This window comes from Diadema setosum, chromosome 11 (genome assembly GCF_964275005.1).
Source record: "Diadema setosum chromosome 11, eeDiaSeto1, whole genome shotgun sequence".
Taxonomy (NCBI): domain Eukaryota; kingdom Metazoa; phylum Echinodermata; class Echinoidea; order Diadematoida; family Diadematidae; genus Diadema; species Diadema setosum.
In genome coordinates, this window is record NC_092695.1 from 31,136,296 (window position 1) to 31,151,618 (window position 15,323).

At 40.2% G+C, this 15,323-nt stretch overlaps 1 protein-coding gene across 1 annotated transcript; it reads left to right on the plus strand.

The window, feature by feature from the left end:
- The first annotated feature begins 1,695 nt into the window (after positions 1-1,695).
- LOC140235424 (iduronate 2-sulfatase-like) lies at positions 1,696-9,716 on the plus strand. Its single transcript, XM_072315450.1, has 8 exons — positions 1,696-1,722; positions 2,255-2,351; positions 3,605-3,750; positions 4,503-4,680; positions 5,240-5,328; positions 5,956-6,384; positions 7,388-7,514; positions 8,075-9,716. The coding sequence occupies exons 1-8, from the start codon at positions 1,696-1,698 to the stop codon at positions 8,929-8,931; spliced, it is 1,950 nt and encodes a 649-aa protein (XP_072171551.1). The 3' UTR covers positions 8,932-9,716.
- Positions 9,717-15,323: the final 5,607 nt, after the last annotated feature.

Here is a 15,323-nt window from a genome sequence, read left to right on the forward strand (position 1 = left end):
GTAAGAACTTTTATCACGGAACATTCATAAAATTGATGTAAATGTGTCCCCGTTTGTTTGTGTGTATGTAACTTGTATTACGGTATTAAGTATGGATTCTAAAAGTATGTAATATTTTTCGATATGCTGCACTTTGTCATGTATATTGGCTCTGCAATGAAGGCATCGTTTTGAATGCTAGAAGGAAATAAACGCACAAACCTACCAAGAGAGAGAGAGGACACGACAGAAAATTATGTTCCTTTTGGCTTTTGGGTGACTGCTTGATTATGGACGGCCTTCAAAGTGTCGACATATCTCACGATACAAACCCTTACACTGCATGAAGGAAATTTTACAGTTTTCGACGATGCTTGCGTGTTTATGTGTATGTGTGTGTGTGTGTGTGTGTTTGTGTGTGTAAGTGTGTGCGTGTCAGAGAGGGAGAGAGTGTGTGTGGTGTTGATGTGTCTGTGATTTAATGTGTAGGTGAGTGTGGGGTGTGTTTTGGTCACTCCAATGGAAGAGTCCTCAGAGTTCTTGATGGTCTCCATTCTGCCCTTGGTGACTTGAGGATGACCGCTTCGCAGTTTTCGGCCCCTAGCTGGGAGGGACAATAATGTCCATATAAGACAGTGTCTACACAATGTATTTGGAATAGACATGCTCATCAGTGCAACTGCCGATTTATTTGCTTCTTGATGCAGTGGTGACGACAAAATTGATATAGGAATATGAATTTCATCCAACATCAACATACGGAGATTTGATATCCCCATGTCTTACAAAAACATCGCACTTACTGTATAAAACTGATAACAGTTTAAATTCTAAAATTGTCTTGGCCAATTTTCTTGGCTTTTCTCCCTGCAGTTGACAAGTATGTCAGTTGGGTTAATGTTTGTAGATGTTTCAAGTGCACGATGACGAGGAGACGAAAGAGGACAGAGTAAACTCGTATATAAGATCCAACATGAGAGTGCGTGTTTGTTTGTGTGTGGAGGTAAATAGGATGCAGAATATGTGAATAACTTTCTGCTCGAATACAGTTGTCAACCTCAGCTGAGAGAGCATTCTTGAGTTAAGACTGTCCGTATATCGCAATAGACCACATCTGTAATAAATTTAATTTTATTGTCCGAGAGCCTATCGTAATGAAACATTGAGTTCCGTAGGCAGAAATTCACTTAGTTTGGGCCACTATAGGTGGTGACTCGAGTCTTGCTGGTCGCGGATACGTCTCCTCAAGGTCTCCGGGGAGTCGCAAGAAATCGAACATGTTCGATTTTTCGGAGACTTTCTCCGAGACATCTCCGCGACCTTGCGGAGACCCATGGTGACCTACCGGTGACGATGTGGAGATATCTTGGCGACGTCACGGTGACGTCGCCTTAATTTCCTGGCGAATAAATAATTGTCATCTTGTTTGGAGACATCTCGGACGTCGCCCTGGAGTGGACTTCTCGGTGAGAACGCAAGCATGTTTTTGTTGTTGTTGTTTGTTTTTTGTCTTCCAAGTCATACGAGTCGATGCAGTCGCGACGTCTCCTCCAGTGAGACAGGCCTTTTAGGGCATCTTTTTGTATTCAAGTAGGTATCATTGGGCTAAATGAGAAACTAGTTGGCCACCTGCATGTGGTAGAATCTGCCTGGTCGCGGAGACGTCACGGAGATGTCTCCGCGACGTCTACGCGACGTCTCCTGGAATGTAGCCATATGGACGATTACTTCGGAGACTCTTTGGCCCAAATTTACAATATGGTTTAAATGTAAATCATGGTACAAATTTAAACCATGGTACCGTTGACATGCGGAAACGTCGCGGGATGTCTGCTCGACTGACGGAGAAATGAATTGAAGACGTCTCTGAAGTCGCCCCAGAGGCTCCTTGGTGAGAGTACAAGTCATATTTTGGTGTCAAGGGGTGTGTGTCTATGTGCTAATGCAAAATCTACCTCCACAGGAATGTATTATACTGTAAAAGTGGATATTGGGTAAGATGAATTTCGTGTGTTTTTAATTCCGCGGAATCAAGACACGCATTAGCGGAACATAAATGATGTGCAAAAATATTCGCGTGCTTTTATTTCGCGCTGGTTTCTGGTAGCACGAAACGCGCGAAAATGTCCACTTTCACAGTATTAGCTTTCAGCTGATGGCATGTCCCCCCCCCCCCCCCCCATGGTACCAACCTGATAACTGTTATCGCATAAACACAGAACAAAGCGGAAGACATTCTAAACAACGGAAACAGCTCAAATCCTCGTCAACTCAGTTTTATTGGGCATTTTGTTCACACAGGACGATGGCCGTACCGTTGGTGATTTACACTGTGGTTGCCTGTTTCCTTTTACAGTTCCAACTGGATTCAGGTAAGTTAAATTTTTTACAGTTTGACCTCTCGCTGTTTAACATCGACATTGCTCGACCCTTCATACTCATGTCATTGCAATATTTCTAGAGAAATTCCCGTCTTCCCACTTCATTTCCCATTCACGTCTCCTCGATCTTTCTCTAGGTTTCAAGCCAACCTGCATGCCAGCAAACTCAATCAGTTCAACTTTCCTCTTTAGGCATGTTAGGTCTAAGTAGACATGTGAAAACTGGTATCCGTGGTGACTGAACTTATATTTCGTTTGGGGAGGCAAAACCGAGAGAGAGAAAAAAAGTCATATATATAATTACACATACTGTACGCGACGCATTTCAGTACTTGGAATTCATCCAATTTGAATACAACAGTCGTCGCTATGCCAGGCAAGGCATGGATGTCAGGAGCAACCCTTGTTCACATGAGTATTGTACATACCTTTTGAGGAATTTAAGATTTGTTTGTAGGTCCTACCAATCTATTTCATTTTCTCATTATCTCATTGAGTCGGGCGACGTCTTTGGAAGGCATGTGTATTCCAGATTTCTTGATAATTCACGAGTTTCAGCAATGGGTGCAACGTAAAACCAACAATTATGTTTTACCACTTTCATGCAATCAAAATGTTTTCTCTATATATCCATTTGATTGTACGTTACATACAATATAGTTGTATAGATAAGGTAGGGTAAGCCTCCACCAAGCTCTCGTGAGCTCTGATGGATACCTTTTTTCACAAAATACGCGGGAAATTTGATAACATGTTTGTTTTTTTTTTTTTCTAAATGTAACGACTTATCGACCATTCCAATTTTAGCGTGTAATTCAAAATAACTCTACTGTTTTGATTTTCTCCGAGGACCTATTATAGTAATGAACCAGTTCAGTCAGTTGTTCCTGCTGAATTTACAGTTCAATACTTGGAATCAAGTTTGAGTATATACGTACATGCCTGATGTTTTGATACGGTGTCGGCGAAGACGTGAACGAGCTTTCTGGTGCTGATATAATTACAGGAAAACACTTTGTGGCATATATATAGCTCTTTCTGATGCTGATATATAGGAAAACAATGTGTGGCATATAGGTCTTTCTGGTGCAGATATGATTATAGGAAAGCATTTTTGGCATATAGGTGTAGGTGCAGTATAGGATTTGGACTTTACAGCAGACACATTACCTTTCTCATCTGGCCAAGATGAACCAGATTGTGTAACATACTTCACGTATTCTCCTCATGATTCTTAATGACAGCCAGTAGGATCGACAAGCCCAATGTTCTTTTCATCGTGATCGATGATCTCCGGCCATCACTCGACTGCTATGGCGGCCCCATCATCTCGCCAAACATCGACCAACTCGCTGCGCAGTCGGCAATCTTCACCAACGCCATGGTCCAGGTACGATGAACGGTGATAGGTCCTGTTCTCGAGTTGAAATGTTTTGTAGTCTTAAGATATTATCAGCAGAAATTACTATACTTGCAGTATTTTTGTTATCATTATCGTTATCTGTGTCACCTCCTTGGCAGTTGTTGGTTTTATCGTTAATCTCGTTCTATGAAATTTACAGTTAAATTCGTGGAAATCTCCCATTTCCGTGTGTTTTTATGAGGTATAAGTGCATAGTTTGACGATGAGTGAAGCCGGGAAGCATGCAATGATTTTAAGTTTTATATGAGTGCATGTGGTTTCATGAAGTTAGCAAAAATGTAGTCTTCGTTCTGCTCTACATTAATTGCCAATAAATTATTATTATGCGCGGTGTGCAATTACGCTTGTTTACTTATATCCGATTTGTTGATCTTCGCACAACATGAGCTTGATGTGTTTATGGAAAAGCTGTGCATTGTTTGTTTGTTTTTTATTATCGTTGTTCTTTCCTTCCATAGGGAAATTTATGCAAAGATTGACATCAAAATGTGTGTAATTATTGTGTATCGAATGTGCATCGAGGAATATATAAAGTCTTAATAATTATGATTATTATCAATATATTATATTATGATAATTACTATTATAGTGATTTCATCGGATTACAGTCTCCACTTTCATGACTTTTATGACTAAATTTATGATGAACAGTTGGGAATGATTACAAAGTATTGTTATGATTTTATAATTTTCTCTTGATCTGTCGCTGCCTTCATCAGCAATCCCTGTGCGCTCCAAGTCGAACGTCCTTCCTGACCGGCCGCAGACCGGATACCACCAGGGTCTACAATTTCGACTCGTACTGGAGGGTTTCGGGCGGCAACTACACCACACTGCCGCAGCATTTCAAGGAGAATGGGTACTTCACGGCTTCTTTCGGCAAAGTCTTTCATCCAGGTAACTTAAAATCGAAACACAGTATAACGTACAAAAGTATGGTATCACAGAGTCATTCATCGCCATTGAACCTGGTTCTAAACAACGTCATCTGGACCGAGTGTTTATGCGCGTACCTGGTTCCAACCCAAGCTAGAACAAGACTGTGACATTATCATTTCGGTACTCTAAAGGGAAGGTGTTGAGACCTGGGGTGGAGACCTTCAGGTATACCTGAGGCACACATCAAGCTTACGATTATTTGTTTGGAAAATGATCTCAGTCAATTCGTGTTCATTGAGATATTTGCGATTTAAGCCGCACCCCCCCCCCCCAAAAAAAACAACAACAACAACAACAACAACAACAAAAACACAAAAACACAAAAACCAGCAACAATATAAAAATACGGGATTTTTTAAATCATAATTTCAAGAACAATATGATCACTTGCGAGGTTTTATTTTGCTCTAACTGATGATATACTTGCTTTAAGATGTGTTTTGCAATCAAGCTCTTTTGTAATAGACATTGTAGGTTACAGTATATTCAGGTAAGAGATTGATTCATCTTTAAACAGGTGTTCCTAGTGGAGGCGATGACGACTACCGTTACAGTTGGTCAATTCCCGCTTACCATCCTTCAACCGAACAGTACATCAAGGCAAAGGTGAGGAATAGTCTCTCATTCCCTTCCCATACTTCATACGGCAAACCCATGGAAGTGAAATTCCCTTTAACTTCCTCCACAGCCTTGTACATTATCAGGGTTCCCCACTGCCCAGCATTTCTTCAATAATATGCAAATTCGACATCGAGAAAAATAAGGATTCTGGCTACCACGGTGATGACTATTACTGATGAATTGCTGTTCATTTCCCATGTATTACTCTTCAAATCACTTCTTCTTCAGAAACAATCAAGATGATAGTAATATTGGAATAACCGCAATATGAAAACCCTAGACTCAAAAGGGACATAACTGCAGAGCTGTACATCTTAATAAGCAATTTGTTTTCATGGCGTACGAGTCTTTTTTTTTTTCCGAACTATGCGACTTTTGTATATGGGTAAGTGCATGGTCAATATTCATGTAGTTAGCGTCTCGCTCTTATTATGGAAATGAAATGAAAACAATAAAGAATGGTCAATCAAGAGTAAGGTGTGTTGTAATAAGTATGATAAAATTTCGCTAAACATTGACCTCAATTATTCAATTTATGCAATTTGTAATAACCCGTTTCACGGGTCTGCCTAAACATGGATATTCATTTTCTACCCTTTATCGATTTTCAAGGTGTGCCCAAATTTGGATGGAACATTACATAACAACATCATGTGTCCAGTGGATGTAGAGGAGATGCCTGAGCATACGCTTCCAGATCTACAAGCCTTTGAAAGGGCGGCTGAAATTTTGCGGAATCTGTCGCTCTCCGCGAGAGGGCGCTCTGGCTCAGACGAATCGATTGACGCTGGTTTTCGGGAGTCGATGAAGCCGCCGTTCTTCCTCGGCGTCGGCTACCGCAAACCGCACGTTCCGTGGAAATACCCGAAGGCGTACCAAGCCCTGTATCCACTCGAGTCGGTGGAAATCGCGTCTAATCCGAACATACCCGAGAAGATGCCGAGTGTGGCCTGGGATGACTTCCACTCATTGCGACTTCGGGACGATCTGAAGGCGCTGAACCTAAGTTTCCCGTTCGGCACAATACCACTCGACTTCCATGTAAGTTTGTTCGTGGAAACAGCAATAACAAAAATACTGAGGTCGATGTCATTTATTTGTGTTTGTTCTCTTCAGTGTACACATTGTTTTCCTACGTGGCTCTGTGTTTTTATAACACCCGGCATGATAGCATGGCCAGGTACCCATGTAATCTCCTGGTTTACTCCGTGGCAGTAAGTTAAATATCTTGTCCGAAAACACAGCAGTGATCTCATGTGTAAAGACTCCACCTTTGTGAGTTTTGTTTTGTTTTTGCTTTGTTTTTCTGCGTTTTTTTTTTTTTGTTGTTGTTGTTGCTGCTGTTTTGTTGTTGTTTTCTCTGGTTTTTTAGCTTTCGAACAAACTTACACAGCGAAGTCGGAAGCTACAAAATTATCATCGGTACAGTGTGAATATGAAGCTAAAATAACGTATCATCTGAAGGAACTTTACTTCGTTAGCCTTTTAGAGTAAGAATTTTGTTGCCATAAGCACCATTTTTAATGCCAAAGTGAATCGGCATATTCGCTGGAGGGTTTGGAAAGTTTGCTCTCCTATTCATAGTTTGAGCTTTCAATATGGCTAATCAAACCTATCTACCCTGAGATCGTTTCCTGTTAAACAAGAAACTGATCTGAAAATATTCCCAGTTCTTAGGCACATTGATTCCTGTGTGTTTGAGACATTTAAAAGAATGCAAGATTTTGTGATTATAAAAGATTCATCAGTATGGTCTGCGTGTTTGATGTAGTTTTACCTTCTGTTCCGTTAAAAATGGCCCTTTGAAAAGATTTAGAACTGGTTCTAAGTAGAACGTTATAAATGGGTCAGTGAGCCCTGAAATCATGGTTTGGGAAGATGCTATAACGTGATGACGATAATGATGACAATAACGAGAATGCAAACAAAAATATCATTGTTTTTTTTTCGTAAAGAATATAACTGTTCCTATATCTGGATAGAATCGGTAGGAGCACCATTAACAACCATGATAGAGTGTTATACTTTATGCTATTTCCTCCAGGGACCAATGCGTCAGAATTACTATGCGTCAGCAACGTACACCGACTACCAGGTTGGGCGTCTGCTTCAGGTCCTGGAAGCTTCTGGTTTCGCCAGCAATACCATTATCCTGTTCGTCGGGGATCATGGTAAGCTCCAGCATTCTAATCAGTTACAATCAAAGAAAAAGATATATAATAATGCAGTCGCTAAGATATGGTGAAACTGTAACATCCAAGTACCACCCAATAAAGAACCAATCACCATTCTGCCACTTTTTTTTTGGTCTTTACCAAACATTACCTTCTCTCCTCAGTCAAGTTTGTAACGATCTAAAACGCTAGATATGTAGTTTGTTTGTTTGTTTGTTTGTTTGTTGTTGTTTGTTCGTTTGTTTGATTTTTTTACAGTGGGTCTTTTTGCGTCTAAAGCAGATGTATGATCATTCACATTTCTATTGTAGGGCTGTCTGCATCTGAAATAGGTTTTGATGTTTCAGCAAAATTCGATTTATAGCATTGTATTTCACAAATTAAAATCTCTTGTCAGTTTGAGTCAACTTTGACACCAGCTTTTCAAATGCTAAGAAGCCAAATCACTTGAAATTTGTTGCGATGGGAAATGTGTGGTCAAAGGCCTTCAATGATAGGCATCTTTGCAGAGTTGTTATTACTGTGATGGCCGTTGTTATTGCTTTGGATGTCCTCAGGTTGGCAGCTTGGTGAACATGGTGAATGGTGCAAGTTCTCAAACTTCGAGCTGGCCACCCGCGTCCCGCTCATGGTGCACGTTCCCGGTGTGACAGACACAAACTGGCTCTCCGCCCAAAAATTCACCCTGAAAGACCCGCTCAAGGCCCCTAACAGAGTCCTGATAGATCACAAGACTGGCAAACTGTCATGGAAGAAGTTGAGATACGACAAGGTAACATGGAAGAAAAGCAACGGCCTGCCTGTCGGTTTACCCTATCGCACTCCCGAAAGCGAAGGCAATGACGTACTTGAACCTAAAGGTAATCAGCACGGAGTCAGCGTTGATGCCCTGGTGGAACTCGTGGACATATTTCCAAGCTTGTCAGAGCTTGCTGGCCTGACCGTCCCGCCAATATGTCCTCCGAATTCATTCGACGTCGATTTCTGCGCAGAAGGCGTCAGTTTTGCCCCGCTGATACTGGACGACTACATTGCTGATCGCTGGAGGACCAATGATAGCAGGGGCTTGCGAAAAATTAAACGATGGAAGAACGCAACGTTTAGCCAGTACCCTCGCCCAAGCGTGCATCCAGGAAAACTAACCGACGTTCCGCACCTTGCCAATATTACCATCATGGGATACTCGATGCGTACGATCGAGTACCACTATACAGAATGGATCGGCTTCAGCAACACCACGTTCGAAGGGGACTGGAACGACGTAAAGGCTCGAGAGCTTTACGTGAACGAACTCGACCCTGAGCAGAACAACAACGTGGCTGACGTCGAGAAGTACAAGGACATCGTTAAAATGCTTAGTGGACGCTTGCAGAGAGGTTGGAGGGACTGCCTCCCTGTCATTAGTGGAGTTTAGCCTTTACTGAACAGGATTAAAAAGTGGCTCGTCAATACAAACCGGTGCATGGTCTTTGACCAGGGACAGCAGCAATAATTCTTTATTTTTTAGGTGACACACATTCGCTCCTACAACAGTTTGTCCGGTCTTACTTCATCCAAGGACTTAGGGTTAGGGTAAAATATGGTTTTAGGTTTAGTTTGATGTGAGGATTAGGATTAGGGGGTATGGGGTTATGTTTGTTGGTAAAATTTATGTTTGGCTTAGCGTGCAGATATTTCATGGGAGCAATGACTCTTGTCAAAGGAGCATTTCATGGAACCTTTGATATTATATAGCAATGGCTGGACAACAACAAATCTGCACTTAGCAACAGTAACAATTGCTCTGACTTCAACGAAACTGTGCATGAAACAAGTTCAAAACAGTTTGCTTGTTTGTTTGTTTGGTTTTTTTCTGTGTGTTTTATGCTGATGAGTGGGTAAGGTAAATAATGGGATGGAGGAGACGTATGCTCTCTGCAGGGAAATGTCTCGGCGTCATAGACATCGCTTCACATTATACACACACAAAAGGAAATTTTGTAGCCTGAAGGTTGTGATGGTTTGCAGATGGATGAACATCCCCCCCCCCCCACAACAACAAACAAACACCAATGACAAGCAACAACAACGAACAAACAAATGACAATAAGAACAACAGCATGCACTAAAACATTCAACTTTTTGACATGCAATATCATATGTTGCCATCATTACATTTAGAATAAAAAGAAATTGCACTGTGTACTCTGCTTATGCATTGGTGGCTTATTGTTCTTATTGGTTAGTCGATGTTATGGTATACAATCTGATCAGTCACAGATTTTTTGTTCGTTTGAAGCATTCGACCATCAACTTTCACATTTCTCGTAATTGTTCAATTTTATACTTTATGTGGTTTTGCATCAGATAGGTGATTTCATACACAAACCGCTTTTTATCTACTTGCCAGTGTTTCTATATTCAGTAGCTACGTTTGAAAAATTTAACGTTCTTGCCACAAAGTTTCTCTGCACTTCTTTCCTGTTTTAGAAAGGGCTGTACCGTACCACAGAGTCTACTTACAACGATGCTTATCACACGTCTTGTCATTAAGAGCTGTGCAAGAAATAATGAGGATGTGACCAACAGAGAAAACGCAATAACTTATTGAGGAGATACGCACTTGCTTCAAAGGGAGACAGATGATATACCCCTAGGCTTCTTGTGACGATTCCGTATCCCATTCAAGATGAATTTGGCAATTTTTGCTATTGCACTGATGACGAAGTCAAGGATTTCGGTTTTCATAATGACATAAAACAAAGGTGCGCACTCTTCAGTTTTTGTAATCGCATCATACTCCTATTCAGCTCTCGAGAAACACAGTTTTCATCGTCCTTTGTTTCACTAGTAGTTCAATCCATTATTACTGTCTCGCTAATTTGTGTTGACATGCGTATTTTCTTCTGTACGTATGATGTTCATTTTGTTAAAAACCACACTGATCAGCGCGTGTTTCACCATAGAAGTGAAAAAGTAATAACTTTGAATTAGATTGAACTACAGAATCCCTCGAACAGTTTTCTGAATGTCCTGTGGTTCTCCGTTAACGTCGACTACAGTGCCTTCTACAGTATGTTGGAATTGTCAAGCACACAAACAGCAGGGGATTCGAACTCTTAAACGTGTAGTATTTATAATGTATCTAGTTTGTTGATCAGTTATGCACATTTTGTCTTCAATCTAAATCAGTTATGACAGATTGTCCTTTATCATTCACTGATGAAAAGAAAATCAGTCATTGATGATGTAAAATCTGTAAATTTCCATTTGAATAGTACGATATTATTTCACATAAGAAGAAACTAGAAGTGAATTACGTGAGGAAAAGAGGCAAATTCTAACTGTCTGATACTTGCGGTTTGCCTACCTTACAATTCGTAATCAGTTTTCTTCGATTCCACTTTTGTATTTTTGTGGACGTGTACATTATATATATATATATATATATATATATATATATATATATATATATGAAGAGTTTGTTTGCAAAAACCGATAAGTCCATTTTTGAAGATTTTGAAGTGCGGTCTCTGTCATAAAGTACAAAATAATGCCTTTTTAAATGATATATTGGTCACTACATATAAAGGTACATTTTTGAAGTTATGGTCAAAAGAAGCAAAAATTTTCTTATTATTCTCTCTATTTTTCTTGACCTTTAATCGCAAATATCTCCATTTGGCTAATATGGACTTATCGGTTTTTGCAAACAAACTCTTCATATATATATATATATATATACATGTATATATTTGCAAAAACTAGCCAAGGGCCATTTTTAAACATTTCAAAGTAAGTTCATCGATCATCAGATAGAGCAGAATTAAACCTTTCCAGTAATACTTCACTTGTGAAATAACAAGGAATATTCTAGAAATCATGATTAAAAATGTATTTTCTCATCACTTTCACTTTGTCATTTCAATTGACATAATTATGCACACAAATTAATTTTGTGCTCTATGTATTTCAGTACTATTTGAAATTATTTCGCGAAGGTGGAAGTCGCTAATTGATAAATGTTTATTTGTATCTATACTTCTATACCAAGAAAAGTGAGCAGGATGAATCTGCTCCCCATAATTTATAGTATGAAAACAAGGTACATTGTACTAAGATATCACTTTACAAGTACATTAATATTGATTTTGTAGTAGTCTACTAGTATACAAATAATGACTGCTATGAGGGGCACAGTTAAAATTATGGGCCCAAGGTGATGTGAAAACCATAACTATGCCCGAAGCGAAGCTGAGGGTATAGTCATGGTTTTCACATCACCGAGGGCCTACATAATTTTAACTGTGCCCCGAATATCAAGCTGTCAAGGTATCAAGCTATCAAGGTTATGCAATGGATCGGAAAAGAACGTAATCCGCAAACAGCTTGATGCTTGTCCCTGCATGTACTGCCAGCTGGTTTTGGGACTTTTGGGGTCAAGGGTCAGGTTAAAATGTAAAATTTGAATCTGAGGGCAAAGTTATGGTTTTCACATCACCGAGGGCCTACATAATTTTAACTGTGCCCCGAATATCAAGCTGTCATTATTTGTTTTATATACCGAAAATATAGATTCCGAAATATAGATACCGAAAATATAGATTCTAGTCTCTTTTACAGCACTCGTAATCAACGCTGAGCTGGCGACCCTTGCTTGGCCTTCAGCAGCTCACTGGAGATCCATAACAGTGAGGTCAATGCAATGGTTCCATGACATGTCATTGGAAGGGTGCATCCCCAAGCCAAGTAGGAGCATTTGTCCACGACTGACAGGCAGGTTGACTCCTACGTTGTATAGATCTAAATACCTTGTAGTAGTACATGTAGTTCTATTGGACTTCTCAATTCTGCTTTTTATAACATGCACAGTTTGGCATTTGGAGGGGTTGATACCCATCTGCCAGGAAGTCGCCCACTCTTTGAGAACATCTAGGTTCTCCTGGAGTTGGATTTGATCATCAAGGTTATGCAATGGATCGGAAAAGAACGTAATCCGTAAACAGCTTGATGCTTGTCCCTGCATGTACTGCCAGCTGACAGTTATCTTTTGGGACTTTGGGGGTCAAGGGTCAGGTTGAAATGTAAAATTTGAAACTGAGGGCATAGTTATGGTTTTCACATCACCGAGGGCCTACATAATTTTAACTGTGCCCCGAATATCAAGCTGTCATTATTTGTTTTATATACCGAAAATATAGATTCCAAAATATAGATACCGAAAATATAGATTCTAGTCTCTTTTACAGCACTCGTAATCAACGCTGATCGACAGCGCGCGGCGGTCGTATCATTGGTGCCTACATATGAGTGATCTATGTGTACGGGGTTGCGACTGTCTCCAAACCTATTTACAGGGCACAGTTGATTCTATGCCCCGGGCACAGTAAATCATGACGTCATTTTGATCAAAAATGGGGCACAGCTATTTTTATGACTCCACTTTTAACCAATCAGATGACAGGAATCTATGAGGTATATAATAACCACTGAGTACTTGTCGTGGAGGTCATGGGTTACGTTTGTCACGCGTTCAGAAACGTAGAGGGCGCAAGTCCTGACTTCGTGGATTGATCACCGAACTAAAACATAGTGGAATGCGTGTTCACCCCACCGAACTAAAACATAGTGGAATGCGTGTTTACCCAGGAAATACGCAGCCACCAAAACTTGCTACTACCGCCATTTTGTTACGGCAATTTTTCCTTATATGGAGAGTGCGGGCTGTGTCTCCGCAGCGCAAAACCATTGTCATACAAACATGCATTGTTACGTCATAATCACTAGCCACTGGACGGCGTACTCTTGCTTGCGCGCGTACCAGTGGCCCAGTCTGACCGCGCCTAAGCGTGCACTCCATATAAAGAAAAATTGCCCGAACAAGATGGCGACGCAACACGGTAATTTGGCTGCACGGTCTCGTGTATGTTGGGAATAGGGACACGCATTCCACTATGTTTTAGTTCGGTGGTTCACCCAGGAAATACGCAGCCACCAAAACTTGCTACCACCGCCATTTTGATAGGGCAATTTTTCCTTATATGGAATGCACGCTATGTGGATCCAACCACTCTCTCATTTTCGATTGTTCATGCACGCGTCATATCGCGCACCCCACCCCCACTTCCTCATCAATCGCGCACACACTGGTAACACGGGAGGTATATGGTATGATCAAGGAGGTACGTTCAATTCGGTGTAATAATGGCATAGATAAAAATGGCAGTGGTAAAAATGGCAGAGGTAAAAATGGCAGAGGTAAAAATGTCAGAGGTAATAAAGGCAGAGGTAAATAATTAAGACAGTGGTACAAATGTCAGAGGTAAAGTTGTCAGTGGTCGAAATGTCAGTGGTCAAAATGGCAGAGATAAAAATGTCATTGATAAAAATTTAGTCGTAGAAATGCAAGATGACGAGGTAAAAGTGACAGAGATTTTATTTTCGTTCATGTTTCTGACACCTTTCTAGCAATACGCGCTTTTCGTGCCTTCTCCTGAAATAATTAAAGCACGGGGGAGACCGGGGAGAAATGGGACACGGGGAGAAATATAAACTCATGTATATAAGTTGAAAAATGGTCGGCAAGTCAACAATCCAATTATATCAGTATGAGCCTCGGTACACCTGAAAAAGGACATATTGACTACCATACAGCTCTACAGGTATCTTGTCAGTAAAATATCAAACTTAGATCTCGTAGGTCCTATACTATGTTAATAGGTATCTTAATAAGTGTGCAAACTTCTGAAAATAAAATTGCTTGATAACAGACATGCAGGTATGAAAAATTGGCAGGGATCTTTTACTGTTTTTGTTATCACTGGGAGAAATTCAATAGGGCATAGTGTTACATTTCTCCCCGAAGCATAAAGTAAATCCTACTTTGGTCATGATGGTTATCTAATTTCTCTCCAGGTTGTCTCATTTCTCAGCGCTTGATGTTCCGTATTCCCCCCCCCCCCCAAATTAGGGGTTAAACAAATCATTAATTACACGAAAATGTTATATATATATATATGGGTATCACAAAATGCTCTACTAATGTTCCTACACTCCTGTGCTACATACTCTCTCTAAAAAAAAATTGAGTGAAAATATTCACTCTTAAAGGAGTGAATACAAAAAATAGTGAATTTAGAGTGAAATTTAGTGAAAATATTCACTCTTAAAGGAGTGAATACAAAAATAGTGAATTTAGAGTGAATTTTAGTGAAAATGTTCATTTTCACTCATTTTGGAGTGACCTCAGGGATCACTCCTAAATCTTTGAACAATGCCATTTCTACCTCTGCCATTTTACTATGACATTTTTACCTCTGTCATTTTTACCTCACAATTAATCATGTATTTGTAGCCTGTTTGAAAAATTCCAGGATATTCTTGTAAATTCCAGGAGTTTTTAGTGTCGATTTCAGGAGGACTGACCTTGAAAAGTGGAAGCACTGATGATATGAAGCAATAAGACAGACGCAGGATCTTGCCTGCTTTTGATGAGCAACTGAAACTCTGGGCCTAACTTCTTTTAGTGGCGAGCATTATGCCTAAATTAAAGTGCTTATTAATGAAGAAACTTGATTTATTTACGGTGCATATGTAATTCTAGATTTGATAAAGCATTATAGAAATTCAACAGCAAGAAAAAAAAACACGCCGCAAACATGTTAAAAGAACTAATGTGAGTCCTCCGCATAGCCGCCATACAGCCTACACACAGCGCCCGTGCACACATGATTTCGTCGAGCTCTAGACCCTTTTTATCGACTTTGTCAGACTGGCAAAAGATCGAGAAGTTTAACTCTAAGTTTTGCCAGTGTGACCGCAAACTTT